Source organism: Stegodyphus dumicola, chromosome 2 (genome assembly GCF_044657685.1).
Source record: "Stegodyphus dumicola isolate Sdum_Otavi_A_Nest chromosome 2, ASM4465768v1".
NCBI classification, from domain to species: Eukaryota; Metazoa; Arthropoda; class Arachnida; order Araneae; family Eresidae; genus Stegodyphus; species Stegodyphus dumicola.
The window spans coordinates 244,127,841-244,149,641 of NC_140769.1; the positions used below are offsets into that span (position 1 = coordinate 244,127,841).

At 31.6% G+C, this 21,801-nt stretch overlaps 1 protein-coding gene across 1 annotated transcript in view; it reads left to right on the top strand.

The window, feature by feature from the left end:
• LOC118192877 (dynein axonemal intermediate chain 1-like) overlaps positions 1-21,801 on the top strand; it is a 107,684-nt gene that overhangs the window by 80,321 nt on the left and 5,562 nt on the right. The window contains exon 18 of the mRNA XM_085810272.1: positions 4,781-4,832. Within this exon, the coding sequence (XP_085666398.1) occupies positions 4,781-4,832 (52 nt within the window). The remainder of the gene's footprint in view (positions 1-4,780; positions 4,833-21,801) is intronic.

The window sequence follows — 21,801 nt, forward strand, 5'->3', positions numbered from 1 at the left end:
CTAGTAAATTGAAAATTCAGTGACACCCTCATTTTTCCCATGAAACGATACACCTTTCTCTTAACAGATGAAAATCGAAATGTTTCCTTAGATTTAACATTAGCCATACTTTCGTTTAAAAACTTTTTTATTTAAAAATAAGATATGCTCTATTAGAAAGCCTTAGAACAATCACGATCAGGTACATAGTTATTACTCAGAGAAAATTCAGAGAAAACTTTGCTATATATAGTTTTTAATGATACATTCATTGATTTTCATCTCTGAGTTAAATTTCATACATCTATCTCAGATATTTCAATGTTTTTCATAGCCATATACTGTAAAAGACTTTCATTTTTGACTAAATTCATTTATGCTAATGAGAAATATATTATTTTCAGGAAAATTCATTTTCTAATTAAATTTTACCAATTTGAAATTTGTGAGTAAAACCCTTTCTTCCCCACTGACAATTACAATATTAAAAAAATATATAATAAGTTTTTGAAAGCACGAAAATTGTTTTCAAATCCTCTTCTAGAGATACCAATAAATTCCTTCATGGGCAGTAACTTTAATTTATGTTAGAATTTAGCCTATTCAGGAATAGAAAATGACATCATATTATTCCATATATGGTTAAAAGTTTAACCCATTTTTGATTTGAATTGAATTATTAGAGTCAAAATATATATATATTTGTTAAAAAAACATCGATCTTCACTTTAGTGTGTCACTAAAGTAGAATTTTTAGTTCTGTTCGAAAACTGATGTGCATTACAGTATCATATTTATTTGCCGTGTATGTAAAGGCAATATCGCTTTGATAAAACCATTAATAGACTCTAAGTATAACATTACTTATAATTTGAATATAAATTATCTTTTATTACTTAAACAAAAGTCCCGAATTAAGTGCAAATGTATTGAGTTTATCAAATGTGTATATGGTTATATAAAATAAGGTTACTTTTCAACAACTGAATGTATTTTTAAGTAATTTTTTAACTATTGGTCTATGTACTGTATATGATACAGGTTATTCAGTCGTTTTTATATATTTCGCCTTGTGTAACTGTGCTATCAAGCGAAACAGATGGATATAAAGAGTACATATGAACACTGAATATGGCGCTTAAAATAATTTTCAGAAGTGCTGATTAATATGAGTACAAAACTTAATTGATTCATTTTAATAGATTGCATATGTGAAGAATAAACTTCTGTTTTCGAAAAAAATACAAGAAACGTATCAAATCATGTAATAAATCTAGTTAGTGAACATGTCTTTAAGCTCGACGGAACTGCTATAACTTCGGAAGTACTGCGAAAACGTCTAAAGTTTTCTATGCTAATTGAGATTTTGAAAATATTTTTCAAAGCTGCTTCGCAACATATGAAGTCCTCAGTCGTTCCTGACATATCGTAATTTTCCACAAATTTTCATGAAAAATAATTTGAAATGTTATAAATTCTTTGAAAACGAATAAGATATGTTCTAGCAAAACATGTCTGCATGATATTAAAGTCTTTGGTGTGAACTATTAAAATCACACATGAAGTTCAGTATATTTTCTCTCTTATTAATGCAACTCTCTTCCTAAAATCTGAAATAGTAATGTACATTTTTCCCCTATTATTTTCAATACATCTTATCTTACAAAGTGAATAAATGTGTTAAAATTTAGAAAAATCTCAAATATTTTTCTCTTTGATTAACGTAACACTAAATCATTTAAATGATTTAGAAGTAAAAGTACGATATATTAGACAGTTTCTATCAGAAATATATCCATATTTGAGAATTCAGCTGAAGAATTCTACTATTCTACTGATGATCTGAGTAAGTGAAATAAGTCTAAAACCTTAAAAATTTATGAAAAACTATGATTTTTCCCAGACATCTGGAATGTTTTTTTCTGCGCTTAGAAAGGACTCTTTTCAGAAAACTAAAGGCACAATAATCCATAAATGTGAAGTCAGTGACTTCACAGAAATGCATTGAAAAGTTGTATACCTGTATCAGTCTTCATTTTTTCAAGGAATGCAGGGATATTTTACAAAGGACTTATTGCTATGTCTTGATGAAGTTTCACTCTTTGAAAGTCATACAGATAAAGAAATGGAATTCCACCTATAAATATCGGATGTAAAACTTTCTCTTGATAGTACGTTGAGATTTTAATATCTTTTAATATCTTTTTTATCTACCCCAGGGCCACCCTTCTTATTTTTAATTTCCCACCGTAATAGAATCTTGCGACAGTTATAAACACCCAACTGAAACTTTTAGTATTGACAGAAGCAGGTTTGTAAAATTTTTTCTCTTTGTTTTCGATAATAAATAGATCTTATTTTGTTGCAGTCATTTAGATAAATCCATGCTTCATCAATGGTCACAATGTATATCGATTTAACTTCTGCTGAGAAGTTTTCGTACAGAGTTTCTAAAAAGTTGTTATATGTTGAGCCACATGCCTCGGCAAAAGCTGGTGAACATCGTTTTTTAATTTTTTTACTTTTTAAATCTTGGTTTATTATTTTATATATTCTTACTTCAGATATATTTAACGGCTTTGCAACTGATTTCGCGTCAGCGGATTTTCTCTTCTTGCCAAATGACTTAACTTCAGAAACATTCGAAACAGTATCTACCTTTTTCGGGTATTAGTTTGGCGACATTTTTTTTCCCATGTAGAAGTACTGATTGGCATTTTTTCCCTTTCCGATGATTGTTGACACTACCCTTAGAAATTTTAATACTATGCATTTCAGAAGGTATTTGAATTATGGAATAGCGCAAAACCGTATGCTTCAATCCATAAATTTGTTTACATGCAATATTTTTAAAGAAAAATAAATTTAAAAGTAGCAGATGATATTTTGCAATTAAATTATAAGCTATTACTAGAAATTTTATTCCAAAATATGTGCTTCTTAAAAATTCTTTATGAATTTTCTTCAAGGCTGCATGCGGCTTCCAAGCCACCAATTTGAGACCACTGGCTTAGCCGATCTGGTGAACAATCGTTGCTTTTTACTCGCGAGGAGGGAGTCCATGCCAACTGGTTCCGAGTTAGTTAGACTTTGAAAATATCTTGTAGGTTATACGTGTGTAATTTGAGTGTAGCTAGACATATTGCAAGTAGTACTGCCTAGTATTTGTTAAATTTATTTAAACTACGAGATGTAATTTTTTAATAGTTTTAATTAACTTTTACCTCTTGTCTGAATTGTGTTAACTGCGAAGCCGAAAATTTGTCTAAACAAAGAAAGGTTACACAGGTAGCTAATAAGTTCATTCAGTTTTCCTGTACATTAATATAAGTTGTTTATCAATTCTAAGGCCCAGTGGCGCAGTGGCTAGCGCAGCAGCCCCACAGGTCCGAGGTTCGATCCCCGGGCTGGGCAAGGTCGACTCAGCCTTTCATTCCTTGATTTCCATCTCTTGGGTCGATAAAATGAGCACCAATTTCGATTGAGGACTAAATACTGGGGGCTCCTGCGACAAGCTGATCCCTTGTTCAGGGCATATGCTCACGCACCCCGGGGCCCACGGTCAAGAAAGCAGATTTCGGGCACAGCAGGCCTTGGCCCACTAGGGCTGTTACGCAAGTGAGTTTTATTTTTTTTTTATCAGTTCTCTTTAAGCGTTTCTTTAATATAATTTAAAATTTCATTACAAGAATAACATTTTATTATAAAAAAATCACCATGCAAAAAATTTCTAGATGTAAAATACGATATCCATATTCTACGGAATATTAATGTTTCGAAAAATCTTCTTTCATTTATAAGTCTTGTTTTGCAGATTTCAAAGGCCACGTTTGAAGGTCTCGAAAATTTTGCAAATAATAATTTTCTAATTTCATGGGGTAAAGATAGAAAAGTAATATATTTAATAAATATATACATTAAATTGCTGTACTTTGTTAAATATATTGCCAAATCACAGTACGTTTCTTTTAAATTCGCTGAGTTCTTGTATCAGATTACAAAGAAAATAATATGCGGAGCTTTACGAAAAAGTCTGAAAGAATATTGATTACTATCGATTATAAAATGGTCGATTAATCGATAAGAAAAACGTATTCCAAGGTCATAGTACAGATTAATATCGCTACATTTTCCTAGCTGACAGTTAGCCTTCTCAGCTTTGGTGTTCACAAATGAATTTTTCACTGTTCTAATATTTTCGAAAATTTCCGATATTTGAATTATCCAGAAAATTTTGCAAATTCTATCATAACTTTTAATTTGCTTATTACTTTTTCTGTAATATATATTATTAACGTGAAAACTTGCAAAAGACGTCACTTTAATTACATATTTCATTCAGAATGGTTGAGGTTACGCTAACCATCAATTAATATTAGCATTTTAGAACTAACATGACAGTGAAATATTAATTTAGACTTAATACTATTCTTAATTAATCAATATTCTTTCATTTTAGATAAGTATTGCCAGAATTATCGAATAGCAGGAAATATAATACAGGCATTTTAGAAGCCTCTTAAAAAATGTATTCACATTTAAAAAAAGAATAATATGCAAAATTTGATCAGCTTCAAATCTATACGCTTAATCAATTTTTTATTTTATATTTTATGAATATAAATATTTAATTTAGATCTGTAGCAAAAATAATGATTTAAATTAAATATTACATTATCGATATTTACACAGTTTTAATACACCTAATGAAAATTGATTTGGGAGATTATTTATGTTTTACTATCGGAATTTTTGGTTATAATAATTGTAATGTACTTTATTTTTAACAATAATTTTTCAGAGGAAAAGTGAGTGCATTTAAGCTGTCTCCAAATCTAAGATCATCCCTTAAAGTAAGTATTAATTAAACTGCATAAAAGTCATTATTTAAAATATTGTAATAATAAATAAATTTTAGTTGTGGTTTAGATGGTAAATTCACTAAATCTGTAATTATTCTGAGTTATGATTTCGTGTAAATCACTCATATATAAGTAATCTTCTCTAGCCTATTTGTTACCTATTATTAAAATTTTAGTAAGCAATTTAACTAAACTCTAAAAATATATAAATATGCTTAAAATGTATAAAGTATTTAACCGTATACATGGAAATTCTGGAAATTAGCCAACATTTATAAATGACTCATTAAATAGATGGATATTAAAACCCTTGGATAATAAATTTTTGAATGAAAATTTAATCATTAACTCGAGGTATTACATTATAACGCATGCTTTGCTAGCATAAACTGAGCTAGACGCTAGAAGAGTATTTATGGAATTATCTTTAAGTCTTAGATACAAGTCAGAAGAAGGGTGTAAAGAACACTTTATTAATTTAAATAAACTTCACTGATGGCACAAAATTGCGTTTACAAAAGCCAATATCTCTGGCTTATTTCAAAAAGGTAACAATTAACTTAAATTTAAATTAGCCTAGCGGCTTTCCAGGTTAATTACCACCCAGGGTGGCTCTAAATCGAAAGTAAACGTAAACAAACCTAATGGCAAGAAGCACTCAATGCCACAGAAATCTGATCGCTAGAGAAATAAGATCACAACGTGGCCTTCAGACAGGCAGAACACGCCCTGAATTCACCTTCCGAAACCTTCCCTTAAATACCAACTTCTTTTTACCTCATTCGAATACATGCGCGCTAGATCATTTACATTCTGGCAAGAAAGTGTGAGTTGAAAGCAAAAGCGATAGGAAAGTTTGCTTAAAAATAAAGAAGCTGTTAAGCACAATAAATAAATCCCCACAATGTATAATTAATTTAAACTAATTCTGTTCGAATATTCCACAACCATATATTTATTAAAAAATTGTATTAATTATTATTCTATTGTATTTATTAAGAAATATAAGTATTTTTCTTAATAAATACAACACAGAGAATAAATTCGGTTTATTAAATTATTGCTGGAAGTACATGACTAAGGAGAAAAACGAACGAAAAATGCTTCGAAAGAGTCAAAACATAGATAAAGACGTACGTGCTTGAAACAAGGAATAGGGGCAGGTGATTTTTCAGTTTGAAACGCATACGCAAACCCTACGATCGGATTTTTATGGCAGTCGAAGAGCTATCCTTTTAGGTGATAAAACTATTGGGCGCGACATTGATTCAATAAATATTCGAATTATGCTTTGGAGTGTTTAGACCTTTTAGTATTGATCAAAGTCCCTAGCATATCCCCATTGCCAGGCTATAAAAAAGTATTCTTATAACGACTAGTCATATCCCACAGATTCGTCACGTGCTAGAAATCAGGATATCATGCTGGCCAATATGAATCACCTTGATATTTTCTGCGAAGAGTATCTGCTGATCTTAGCAGCATTCACGATGACGGTTCAGTGATAGAAGCAAGCCTCGTAAAATGTAGTTTGATTTAAAGCTGCCTCAAATCAGTGCAGCAGAAGTGTCTGAGTTTGTATGGAGTATCCAAATACTTCCACGTATAACCTAGCTCAATGTCTCGAGCTATGTTTGTCAGGATGGAACTTTATCACGTCCGATGAATTTATTTATGCGTTGTAACATTTGTTAGGTCCTCCATATACACTGGTGTGCAAAAATTAAGGACGAGACGGTTTTTTCAATATAAATTTGTACAAAAGCTTTCCAAATCAGCACATTTAATACCGTAAGATCCCCAATACGTAAGGACATGAGTAATGTAAGCAACACTTACTGAAAGAGAAATCAGAGGGATAAAAAGAAGCTTTATTGAAAAAGTAGCATGGAGCGCAATGCGACTGAAGGCCGAAACATCCCTGTGATGGGTGTCCAGCAAGAAACATCCGGTCTTTAATAGGGGATATGATCTCCCCTGACTGCTAGGCAGGTTTCACAGCGTCTGCCCATGCTGAGAATGAGGGTGTCAATGAGTTGTTGAGGCATTGCTGCCCATTCGTCTTGCAGCGCCAATCGAAGCTCAGGAATCGTTACTGGTGGTAAAGTACGAGCTGCCAAGCGTCTGCCTAGAAAAATCCATACATGCTCGATGGGATTGAGATCCGGAGATCGTGCCGGCCAATCCATACGTTCAATATCCTCACTCTCTAAGAGCTGTTCGGCAGCTACTGTGCGATGACATGGTGCATTGTCGTCCATGAAAAGGAACTGCGGACCCATAGCGTCTCTAAAAAGACGCACATATGGAAGAAGAATCTCGTTACAATAACGGGTTCCGTTGACTGAACCTGCGTCGAAGATGTGAAGATCTGTACGACTACCAAGCATGATGCCTCCCCAAACGAGAACACCGCCACCTCCATACCTTTCCCTTTCAATGATGTTCGAGGGGTGTCCGCCGATAACATCGCGGCAAATACATCGCGGACGAAAACGTCGCGGAGAAAACAACGCAAGGCGAAAACGTCGTGCTACAAAACATCGTGGGAGAAAACATCGCAAAGAGAAAACATCGCAGTACAAAATATCGTCGTCGAAAATAAAGCGGTTCAAAAACTTCGCAGTTTAAAAACATCGTCGTCGAAAATATCGTGGTAAAAAATAAAGTATCTACAAATCATCGGATGACGATAACATCGCAGACATGCTTTTTTCAGGCTTTAATAACTGTAAATGGATATTCCCATCATGATTTATGAGCGCAAGATGGAAAGAAGGATAATTTTTACTTTCATATTTTTATTAACTAATAAATTTTTGCGGAAAAAGTAAGAAGAGCATTGAAAATTAATGCAACTTATAGCACTTAATAGAATTTTAACTAACAAAGTGATATATATAGTAGTAACAAAGTAATATATATAGTAGTAACAAAGTAATACATATAGTAACAAAGTAATATATATAGTAACTAGTAATTTTTCATGAAAAGTATTATCTAAAAAAGATTAGAAAAAGGATGGTAAGTAACTGCATAACCTTATTTTTAAAAAAATTGCCAAGTTAAATTTGAGATTATTTTCTTTATTTTTGATAATCTAATACACTTATAGAGAAAATTATTTCTTGTTTTGTTTCAGTTTCTTCTTAAAATGACATTAAAATTTTCATGCACAGCGTGCAGTCAGTTACTTGAATGCTGATTTTTTAGTTATGAAGAAAGTCAGCTATATAATATTTCAGTAAGTTTTATATTTATTAGATTATGCCAAAGCACACTACGGCTATCTGCTTAAGGGGTGGGATTCCTTTGTTGAGTACATTCTCAGGAACTGGTTCACATGCACATTATACTTTAGGAAAATCACGAAAATCTTCATGCAGCTTTTTTTTTTTTTTTTTTTTTTTTTTTTTTTTTTTTTTTTTAAGAAATAATGTATACTTGCAGGGGACCTTCTTGGTGACTATCTCCCTCTAATCATTACGCAAGTTCACCACATTCACTATTCACTCAAAATTAAAAAGAATGGAATTTTGAGTAGTCGCTTTAAATAGGATTGCTTACATTTACATTTATATTTAGACCGCCTAGACGGTATAGTGGTTTGAGTCGCCGGGCTGCGATACCAAAGGTGCCGGGTTCGAACCTCGGAGAAGGCAGGATTGTAACTGTCCTTCATAGGAGGCAAATGTGACCCACCTATAATTAGGTGCCTCCGTAATAAAGTGACCATCACTTAGTAGTGGCCAAACCGAAGTCCGCTGAGGGCCGCCATTGGTAGAAGAAAACTTTTATATTAAGACATTTCTTATAAGCACTTAAGAGTATTTTATTTAAATTTTCATATACATTTTACTCGAAAATTTTGTAATTACTTGTTGAACTTACAGTGGCAAACTTCCTAAGACAATTTTAATGTTTTTCTTTTCTGTTTCTTAATTTTCAGAATATCTAAATTTATGCACTCCAGAAATCTGTAGCGAAATTAAAATTAATATTTCTGAGAGAGAGTCTACTTTGTGGCGATTCTTTGTCCTAAGAATTCTTTACCTTTGAAGTATAGTATTTTTTAGTGTGCTGTAGTTTATTACAACTTTTAGTGCGTTGGTTGTGATTCATACTATGTATTAATACTTGTATATACTCGAAACATATGCTTTTTTTGGAGTAATGGATTGCACAGACTCTCTCTTTTTTGTTCATTTTATTGTTGCAACATGTTTAATTCTTATGTAGTGGTGATGATGTGGGAGTGTGAGGAGCTGTATATAGTCCTTATTTATTTTAAATATTGTCCTCATTCATTTCTGTAGTCTTTATTATGTTGCACATTGTCCTTATTTATTTTGGTAATAACCATAGTTTCTTACTGATCCTGTGACTCAATTATTTTAATGCATGTTATATATTAGTGCATATTTCCCACTAAACATATATTATAAAACTCTATTAATATACGTCTTCAACATATTAAACATGTTTTGGATATAAGAAACACAATTAATTCAAATAGACTCATGAATCTGTGAGTTTTTATGAGCAAAAATTTATAATTTTACGTGTGATATAGTGCAGAATATCAAAAACAAGGATGTGCAAGTTGTCAAAATATAAAATCTTTGAATGAAAGGAAAAATACTTTTTTGGAGGACTTAAATACATTTAACAAATGTCATTTGGAGAAGATGATTTTACTGGTTGAAATCTGAATAACTAAATACTGAAAATTTATAAAACATCTTAAAATGTTTAACCCTTTCAATCCCAATTTATTTGTTTCAACTGACTTGATTTTTTTTATGCCTTCTTGGTAATTATCACAAATGATACAAATCACACTAACAGAAATTGACAGTCTGTCACTAAGCATCTATAAGAAGATGCGCGCAACAATTTTGTAATGAGGATGTTAAAAATAATGCTTGCTACCAGTGGGACATCAACTAAGAAGTAAATTAATGCGTTTAATTCTCTCTAGGTTTCTTTAAACATCTACTTGGACTTAACCCACTAGGACTGAAAGGGTTAAGGGAGAGACTTAAATGCTGTATTTCACCGCACTTAAAATTTTCAGAATATTGATTTATGAGTTTTTTACAAAAGTTCATTTTTTAATAAATAATTACATTTCATATTCAGTTATTCATAAAATGAAATTTTTTCTTTCATTAATAGTGGTAGTATATATTTGTTTCGAAAGAGAAGTGAGAATTAGGATTTGCCTGGGAATTGTAGCAATCTGTATGCAAGATGAAAGCAATTAAGAACTTTTCGGGAAACTAACGCTTGAAGGTCTTAGTTTTGAGTATTGAGTTGAAAAACAAGCTAAGTGGCTGAACCATGGAGGTAGGAAGTAAGCCTTTCCTACCTCCATGGGCTGAACTCAGGGGAGGGCGGATGAATTACAGCTATTTATACTATTGGGGAGAGTCAACCATTAGTTAACATCCGTGAGAACGGTGTTTCGTTCAAGCCTTACTCCAGGGTCTTGTCCCCTCTGGTCGCTGAAGGCTATTTGGTTAATAAAAGACAGCTGAAAATTTCGGTCATTACTGATGGTGGTCCATGTACAGACAGAAATAGCATTTCTTAACTTCTTAGTATTTGTGTGTTTTACATCTACCATGCAGTTTAAAAAGAGAACTCAGAAAAGTTTAGAGTTCAAACGTGTTTAGATCGCCCTTGTTTGTTTTTGAAAAAAGGCCCTTTGCCTCTTTTGCATATAAGTATTCATACATACAGATTTATTTAATTAATATATAATTTCATCAATGAATTATATTAAAAATATAGATTTAATTAACATTTTCCTTTCTTTTTTGGCCAAAGTTCAACGATACGAATAATGAATAATCCAAAATTTTAAACTTTTTCCAATAAAATTACATATTTACGTAGTTCGATTAAGGAGGCGAAACTCTACGATTATACGTAGGATAAAAACATCATAAATTCAAACTCTGTCGCTGAGAATGGAAAATATTTAAAATCTGAGGAACAAGATTTTCCAAAATTAAATAAATTTTTTAATTATATAAACTTTAAGCAGTGTCTTTTCAGAACTCTGCGTTATGCATTTATTTTATTTTTTTTTTAAATTTCTTTATTATTAAATACTTCTTCAGACCAATAAGAGAAATATACAAATTTTCCCGAAATATGTTTTAATCTGTCAAAACAACTTTAAAAATTTGGTGTCCGGTCTTTAAACACAACAATTATAAAATTTCCTTTTATGATTTAATGTATTTAAGGAATAAACTTTAGTTTATGTAAATAATGAGAATAATATAAATACGAAGAAATGAAAAAATATAAGTGCTTTACAAGTAAATGAAATTGGTATAAGGCTTTTAAAAGTACTGTGGTTTTTTTTTTTTTTTTTTTCCAGTTCCGCTTTCCGAAATGTTTCATTAATTGCCCTTTGCTTCCGATTGCTCAACAAACGCACACACGACTGTCTTTCTTTATGTCTCGTGTTCACAACGTCTGTTCCTGTACGATTAAATCTACATAATAACAGGACCGAGTAATTCTAAATTAAATGTAATCTTAATTATCTAATTAATCTTAATTCTAAATTAAAATGTAATCTTTAAAAAAAATTTATACAAAATGAAATTTAGAATTGTACACAGCCCCTTAAAGAATAAAATATCATATATTTCACATCTACGGCCTAGAAACAGCATCTACAGCTTTACGGACTGGGAATATCATTTTACGGATTATTATTAACTAGGAGTATGATATACGGCTTTACGAATTGGGAATATGATTTGGCCTTTACGACGAACTGTTGAAAAAATAATCGACGTAACCTCTACATTGACAAGCATAATGCACAATGTTCCAAAGACCTAGTTTAAATTTATATGTGATTATCCACATAACACAATCGTATGATTAATTCTATTCACTTTAAGTATCTTTTATAGAATATTTCACATTTAGTACATTTGTATAACATATTTCATTAAATGTAAGGCAACTTTCTTATGTAAAAGCTAAATAATGTTCATTAATTTTAAAAGTTATATAAACTTGAGGTGATATTTATGATATGACACTAAATGGTTTGCTATAAGATTTGGAAAAATAAGAAAATAGCCATACATTTTCTAGAAACATTTAATTTTTTCTGGAAACATGTTTACTGGAACATTTTTTCCAGGATAATTTTTCAGGGACATTTTTTTTTAACACCGTGCGTAATAACACTGCGTAATAGCAGTACCGTGTGCAATAAATTTTCGTAATGATAATTTTTTATGAAATAATACAGTTGTCCCTTTATCCGCACTTCCTGTTATTTGAGGTAATCCACATTACCTTAAATGATTGAATTCCACACATATGATAAGAAAACCTAATTAAACAAAACTTAATTAAAAGACTTAATTACTAAAAAAACCTACATAAAATATTTATCAGGACAGAGAATAATGCATATTAATTAATTTTCAGGTTTAAATAACACTGTTTTTCATGTTATTTTTTCCCGTGCAACTCCCGTCTGAGTTATTTATTCTAGCCGAGTACTTCTTTCTCTTCATCATTGTCTCGGTCCTGTTATTATGTAAGAAGTATTTAAATTCTTTAAAAAAATGCACTAAAAATAAAAATTGTTAAGCGAATAAAAGCATTGCACAATTTACATACTACATTTACATATAAATATATATGTAAACAACATGTCTAGAATTTAATTGCACACTTTCGACACGTACATTTCGTTTCCATAAAGAGTGTAATCTCTTATCATATGTTTCTATGTTTACACAATAGGCTAGGTTGTTTAAATATGGCAAAGCACACAAAGGCATTCAAGCTTAGAGAAAGGATGCCTGCGATGAGGGCCTTCTCGATACCAACCACGAAGCCAGCCTCTTTGCCTGAAATGGCACTGCGTTCAAACTCCTAGCATTCAGCGATTTTAACCATTCGGCCAATAATAGGGGTCATGATTACAGTAAGATTAAAGATTATAATTTATAAATTCGAATGCTTTGCGAAACGTTTGTTCATATAAAATTAAATGTGAAACAAAAACAAAAAGATTTAATAAAAAATGAAAATGCGTCAAAAAACGTGCAGAATGACTTTTAGATTTAAAACTCATAGCTCATTTCTGATTTTCCTGGTAGACTCAATCTTAAGTTTCTCAAGTAAATGGTTTTCTTATAGTCTTATAGTATTATAGTGGCTGTGATCTACATGCATCTGGTACTCACTGCTCGACAATACGTGGATAAATATCAATAGAGACCTCGAGATACGTAATTAATAAAGTACTTCTGATAAAACTCAACATTCAGATCATTACAATAGACCAGTTGTACAAAAAATATGACACGGAAGGCTTTTTACAACTTTACTTAGAGTATACTATGCTTATATAAGACATCTCTATAACTAAAACTTGGATGTTGAATTGCTGTATTTTTTACTCTTTTTATTTTAATTCTACACAGATATTTTTATTCTAACTAGACTCATCTCTCTTTCTATCTTCATTTTACTTCTAATTGTTTATCATAAAATTTCAGTCTAATTATTTTAAGATTCAATTACTATCTGATATTTCATTTAAAGATCTTTTTCTTTGGGTTTGAACCATTTTAAAATAATTAAATAATTTATTCCGATTTCAAAACTCTGTTTACTAGCTTTTCTCAGTAAAGATGCTAATATTCGTTACCTGAAAGGAACCTCGAGTTTAATTTTTATTAAATTTTTAATCTGTTCCAGCACTATATACAAAAACTGCTCATTAGTTTTAAACTAGCAATAATGATTCCAGATACACTAAAAATAAATCAAATTGTAAATTGCTTAGCTGACATTTTTCAGTTCACAGAAATTTTCCTGGTGTTCAACTACTAATAAACATATACTAACTGTGTTCAATAATGGAACACCTTCTTATTTTTACTTAACAAACTGTAAAACGTCATTTGAGCCTGAAGCCTTCTTCTATAATGCATACCACATTACTTCATTTGTTTAAATTGTAGAAGATTGTAGAGTTAAGTAAAAATTTCAAATTACCTTCGAATGCCACTTCCAGATACTTTTAGAACAGGTAAACGAGTAAACAAAAAGTTAACATTTCTAGTCTCCTCTCCTGAAATTAAGCTCAAACTCTATACATAACTGTAAACAAATTAAATGAATATTGTAGAAAAAGTAGAAATCTTCTTCATTAAAATTTCTGAATTTATGTGTTCATTGATACTGGACTATCAAAAATGCAAATTGTGTGTCTTTCAAATTGCAAATTCATAGATATGCAAGAAATTCATATTATATTTAATTGTAGGGAGTTATGAAACTAGCATTATTTTCAGTATAAAGACCTACATTCATTTAAGTCATAAATATAAAGACCTACATTCATTTAAGTCAATCAGAGTTTTACGTCTGCTTTCTAAACATTTGTCAATAAAATAAATATAACTCAAATATCTTTATATACAAATCAGAAAGACCTTACACAAAGATGTAACCAGATAGCCATTATCTATACTGTTTTAATGATTTGAAGCATCATAGTATGCATTTTTGTAAGACTCATTTGATAACACTGTAGTTAGCTAGGTCATTAGTGAAACAATCATAGATGACCCAATGCTAAAGAAAAAGATGCAAGAATTCTGAATATAGTTGAGAAAATTCATAATTATCTGATTGTTTTATAATTCTACATTTCCTATGAGCTATAATTTTTATTGCAATTCTTACACATTACAATTAGGAATATATTAATCCTAGAAGCATTTGACATTCATTTAAAAGAAATTCAAAACATTTTAGAGAAACTACTATTTTCTACCTTTATATATGTATTAGTTTTCAATAACAAGAGGATTTTCCAAGAATTTTGGTCCAGTTTAATGCAAAATTAGAGCACAAAATTTAAATCATATTTTTCGTATCAAAATCCTAGTGCTAAATATCCATAAAAAATAATTCATTTTATGATGAAACTGAAACATTCGAAGTTTATTGCAAAAGGTGCCTTCAAGAAGCAAAATGATTGTGTCACAGTATCAATGCGAATTCGTAAACATTACTAAAATGCATTACTATAATATGTAATATAATAAGGACTAGTAAATACGGACAATATACAAAATGAATAAGGACTATATGTAGTCCACTTAACACGCACCATCACCACTACACTTTATATAAAAATTAGTCATATTTTAACAATAAAATGAAAAAAAAAATTTTTTTTAGCAATCCAGTACTCAAAAAAGCATGTGATTCGATTTTATACAAATTTATAGTATGAATCATAGCCAACATGCTAATTAAGCCTTACGTGAATATTAAAAAGAACACATATCGAAGTATAAAAAATGGCTAACTCCATGAAGTTATAAACGTATATGCAACATTTTGTTCTTTTTGTTACATGCAGATGCAATAATGAACATCGTAGTAGAGTTTTTATGGCTGAGAAAAAAGATAGAGAAGCTTTTTTTCCCTCCCTGCGAAGTGTAAGAGGAAGAAAATGTTTAACGTTGAGGTAAAGAAATCCAGATAAGCAATTAGTATATTTGTTGTTTACAGTGGTGTACATAGATAAACTGAATTCTACATTTACCTAATAACACACCTCTCACTGACTTAGCTATTTCACAGTCTATCTTTGCTTATTATTGCGAACTGAGAAACTAAAACTACAGCTAATTACAGATGAAAAAAAAAATAAGATTTGTAAAATTATTAAAACAAAAAAATAATTTTGTTTGATTTAAAACGTAAACTATGGAAATTAACTTGCTTTCTTTCAAGATATCTTTTTCCAATAGATTAATGCCTAGACGCACTAAATACTTTCATTTTTTTGAAACAATTTCTTTCTGGATACTTTAATTAAAAAATAATCATACACGAAGCGAACCCGGATTTTAAAATTTAATTATGATTGATATTCAAAATCATATGTTTCTAAAGCATATATGATTCATAAATATGTATTCATATGATTCATATGATTCATAAAAATGTTATATTTTCTTATTCCAAACAATTTGTCATATAAATACAAAAAGAAATTGTACTTGAAACGTTTCAGTCAGTGAAAAGAAAAGACGATATAAAATATGTACAGTTTTTATCCTTGAAATCTATATAAAGGAAATTTGAGTAAGTTTTTATTTCACTAAATTTTATCTTTAATTAAAAATCTACAAGAAAAATTAGTCGCTTCAAAGTTGCTAGGCAAAGAATCGCTACAAAATAGAATCTCACTCAGAAATATTAATTTTAATTTCGCTACAGATTTTTGGCGAGCATAATTTAAGATATTCTGAAAATTAAGAAATACCGAAGAAAACATTCAAAATTGTCTTAGAAAGTTGGCCACTGTAAGTTCAACAAGTAACTACAAAATTTTCGAATAAAATGTATATGAAAAAATAAATAATACTTTTAAAGTGCTAAATAAGAACTGTCTAAATCTAAAAGTAAATATAAGCAATCCTATTTAAACCGACTACTCAAAATTCTATATCTTTTTAATCTTGACTGAATGTGGTGAATTTGCGTAATGATTAAAAAAAAATGTTTATTATTCTCAAAAACACTGTTCGTCTTAGAGGGAGATAGTCACCAAGAATGCAAGTATATATTATTTCTAAAAAAAAAAAAAAAAAAAAAACTGCATGAAGGTTTTCGTGATGTTCCTAAAGTATAATGTGCATATGAACCAGTTCCCGAGAATGTACTCCACAAAGGAATCCCACCCCTTAAGCAAATAGCCGTAGTGTGCTTTGGCATAATCTAATAAATAAAAATCCTACTGAAATATCATGCATAGCTGACTTTCTTCATAATTAACAAATCGTCATTCAAGTAACTGACTGCATGCTGTGCATGGAAATTTTAATGACATTTTAAAAATAAACTGAAACAAAACAAGAAATAATTTTCGCTATAAGAGTATTAGACTAACAAAAGTGAAGAAAATAATCTCAAAATTAACTTAGCAATTTTTTTATAAATAAGGTCATGCAGTCACTTACCTTCCTTTTTCTAATCTTTTTTAGATAATACTTTTCATAAAAAATTACCAGTAAAAACTTTATAAAAATGATTTATTAATGACCTTTGTTAGTTAACTATATCGGTTTAAAATTCTATTAAGTGCTATAAGTTGCATTAATTTTCTATGCTTAAGTCTCCTTCTTACTTTTTCAGCTAAAATTTATTAGTTAATAAAAAATATGAAAGTAAAAATTATCCTTCTTTCCATCTTGCGCTCACAAATCATTACGGGAATATCCATTTACAGTTATTAAAGCCTGAAAAAAAGCATGTCTGCGATGTTATCGTCATGCGATGATTTGTATATACTTTATTTTTTACCACGATATTTTCGACGACGATGTTTTTAAACTGCGAAGTTTTTGAACCGCTTTATTTTCGACGACGATATTTTGTACGACGATGTTTTAGAACTGCGATGTTTTCTCTTTGCGATGTTTTCTCCCACGATGTTTTGTAGCACGACGTTTTGTAGCACGACGTTTTCGCCTTGCGTTGTTTTCTCCGCGACGTTTTCGTCTGCGATGTTTTTGCCGCGATGTTTTCGGCTGTAACCGTTCGAGGGATGATTGCGGCTTTCCCACTCTCTCCAGATGAGTATGCGATGAGAATTGCTACTCAGACTGAATCTGCTCTCATCTGTAAAGAGTACTCGTCCCCATTCATTGTCTCTCCAATTCCGGTGTTCCCGGCACCACAGAGAACGCCTTCTCCGATGGGCAGGCGTTAGAGGTACACACCGTATAGGGCGTCGTGCAAACAGACCACCACCGTGCAGTCTTCTGGCCACGGTAAAACGCGATATCGATCTTCCAGTCGCCTGTGTCGTGTGTCTAGCGATTTCTCCCGCTGTCTGCCGCCTGTTTCTTCTGGCCTGTAAGGCAATATACCGGACATCTGCGGGTGTGGTTCCTCGTGAACGATCACTACTAAACCCCCGGATAGCTGTTCCTGTAGTTTGAAATTGTCTCCAAACTCGTGAAACGATGCTGTTAGCAATTCCGAACTCTGCAGCCACACTTGTCACACTGCGGCCTTCTTTCAACTTCCCAATGATTCGACCCCGGGTAAAAGCATCCAGATGTCGTCTAACACAGTGGTGCGCAAACTAGGGGTCGCGACCCCTGTGGGGGTCGCCAGAAGTTTTTTGGGGGTCGCCAAATTTTTATGAAATGCATTATGCCTGCATGCTGCATACCATACAATGTACATATAAAGAGTGAAGCGCCGTCACTCACTGTTTAATTGCAATTTCATGCTGTCCGCTCTTTCTTTGACCGTAATGCGTAATGTATGTAAAGTGTGAAGACGCAAGGTTTTCACTCCGGTAGATAGCGCCCTCTTCGCGATAATTCGCCAGTTTTACTGTAAAGCGCCTATTTGACTAGACGTTAACCGCAGGGAAAGGGGAAAAATTCGCTTCCGTGATCAGCCAATCAGATGGCGAGGTACGCAGTGTATCTGATAGTCAGAATGAAGACGTGAAGTTGTAGCATGTAGCTGTTGGCCTGCAATTTTTTTAGTTTATCCTCGAGTTTTATCGTGTGACGTTGTGTAATTATGATTTTTTATATTTTTATCGGCCTTTGCTACTCTTTGTTATCAGGTATGTACTATCATTAGAGAAAAATCTCTGTTAATTTTATTGAATTTCTCGAAAAAAAATGATAAAATTTTATATATTATTTGTTATGTGTCATTTGCCCTATATGTGTCATTTGCAACGAAAAATTAGCAAATGAGAGCATGAAATCAGCTAAATTAAAATGGCACCTGGAAATTAAACATAAAGAACTTCAAAATACACATGCCGATTTTTTTCAAAGACGAGCTGAAAATCTGAAAATTCAAAGGGCTCATTTAAAGAAATTTACAACAATACCTCAGAAAGCATTACGAGCTTCTTTAGAAGTTTCTTATCTAATAGGAAAAACAATGAAACCCCATACAATTGGAGAATCCCTTATCCTTCCTGCAGCAACTAATATGACATCAATTATGCATGGCGATAAATATGGAAATGAACTAAAAACAATACCATTATCAAGAGATACCGTGTCTCGGCGGATTTCCGAAATGTCACGAAATAACGAGTCAGAAGTCATAAAACGCATGCAAAATTCATCTGTATTTCATTTACAACTGGACGAGACTACCTTAATTACTAAAATGTCATGTCACAACTAATTATTTACGTTAGGTTTATTTTTAATGAAGATATAACAGAAATGTTTTTATGTTGCAAAAGTTTGGAAGGGAAAAACAACTGGAGAAAAAATATTCGAAGTAATAAATGAATATTTTGAAACAAAGTCCCTTACCTAGGCAAACTGTTTTGCGGTTTGTACTGATGGTGCTGCAGCATTAACAAGTTCGAATAAAGGGCTCAGAGGCTTAATTCAGAAGGTGGCGCCTCATATGGTATTTAATCACTGTATGATTCATCAGCAAGCTCTTGTTGCAAAAGATATGGATGAAGATTTGCACAACATATAATAAGACGCTGTTAGTTCAATTAACTACATTAAATGCAACAGCCACAACAGCCGTCGCTTTTCAATACTTTGCAATGAGATGAGCTCAACGTATGAGAGATTACTGTTACACACCGAAGTCAGATGGCTTTCACGTGAGAAAATACTACGACGGATATTTGAGAAATGAAGTGTGTATGCTTTTAATCAAAAGGAAACATAGATTGGCAAGTTATTATATTAATGAAGTTTGGCTAGGGAAGCTGAGCTATTTAGTTGATATTTTCGAAAAACTTAACGACTTAAATTTGAGCTTGCAGGGTGAGAATTCAACTATCATATCTTCAGCCAGTAAAATTCAAGCTTTTAAGAATAAGCTTAGTCTCTGGGAAACTGAACTGAATAAAAACAACACCGACATGTTCCCTTGCTTTAACGATTTTATCAAGGAAAATAATATAGATATATTTACATTTAAAAACATCGTTTCCAACATCACATTGAAAAGTTAAAGGAAAATTTTTCGAGAAGATTCGAGTATTTTCCTGAAAACGATCTTGGTTGGATTCGTGATCCATTTTCCTTTGACATATGCAGTTCAACTCTTCAAATTAGTGAGAAAGAGCAATTGATAGATCTAATTAGTGATTATACTCTTCGAAATCAATTTAAGACTCAGCCTTGCCAAAAATGTTGGCTATCCGTGGAAAGTTTAACAATATCCCGTTTTATGCAAGAATGCCAGAGTGTTAATACAATTTGCATCAACGTATTTATGTGAAACTGGATTTAGCAAACTAGTTTCAATAAAAACTAAATACCGCTCGCGTTTAAACCCTGAAGATGATATGCGAATTGCAATTAGCAACATACATCCAAACATCGATGAGATAATTAGAAACTTGCAGCCACATACGTCTCATTAAAGGGCAATTTACTGATTTTTGTGTTATACAAAAAGTATTTTCTTAAAATTATAAATAAAATTAATATGAGTCAGATATGACGATGTTTTTATTCGAAACGAAAGAAATGCGCGAAATATACATTATTTGTGAACATTTATCTCTAGGGGTCGCCAAAAATTTCTCTCTACTAAAGGGGTCGCAGTCGAAAAAAGTTTGCGCACCACTGGTCTAACAGATTGATTATTCGTCATTTCTCGCTGAGGCAGCAACTCGGTGTGATTTTAACTGCTATACGGCGTGCAATCTCTTTGCCAGAAATACTGATCTTACACCGACAACATGCTTTATACTACTCAGACACTCCCCCATTACGTCTACCTGCATATCTGCGCATGTGCTACCGTACATCACCTTACTTAATCTCCTGATTGGTCATTAATTTTAGCATTAAATTTTAGTAGAGGTTTATAGTGCGCAGATGCGTTACGACTTGGTATCACAGATCTGCAGTGTAACTCTGATTTAAGAGAATTGAGTCATGACGAAATCTGTGAATTTTACAGTATTCTTAATTAGGAAAGACTCGACAAACCTGTTAGGTATTTTGCTTGAAAAATGTTGGTTGCATTTTTGAATGGCCTTGTACATGCGCAAAAAGTTGTAGATAAAAAGTATAAAGTTTTATATAAAGTCTTAATAAAATTCAACAAAGATGCTTGATTTATTTACGGTGAAGCATCACCGTTTTGAGAATCTTCTCTACAAAATAAGCATATGAAATTATATATATATATCAAGGCGAAAGATATAAAAAACATCATTCATCTTATTAACTTGTTTTTGATTGTTTAAAAATTTCTGTATTTTTTTATTACACTTCAGTTTCTAATAATCTGAGAATGCTATTTTATTCATACTCAGGCGAATGTTTTAATCCCTGTGTGGTTCATTGGTCAAAATGCTTGCATTTTATGCTTCAGATTTACTGGTCTTAGAGGTTATCTCATGAAATATAAAATAGATTTTGCATTTGAGGAAAGGATAAAAAATAAACAAGTTCGTATTGTTGATGAAGACAACATAACTTAAAGGAGAGTGTTCCGCCAGTTGAAAGACTTTTTTTCTTCTTCTTTTAACATGTTAATGAAGAAAGAGTTCTCTGATATAAACTCCCTTCTTACTGAAAGTTTGGGGTTACTGATGGCTGCAGTTAAATGTTAATAAGAAAATATTTATCTTCGTTTGACTTAAATGTAGATTAAAGAATATTAGTCTACATTTAATGCCGATAAAATAATAAGAGATTCAAGTAGATAAGCATTTTTACTTCCTTGTACGAAGTAAAAAGGAAGTATTGTAATCGCGAAAAGCTTCAGGCAGCATATTTCAACGAAAATATCCACTTTGACCGCTTTCGAATGCAATTTAACGATGTTTTTGCGTGATATCTGTACGTAGGGACAGAATAAAAGACTCTTTTCCTCCAAAAAAATTAAAAAACTGCTTTAAAATGAA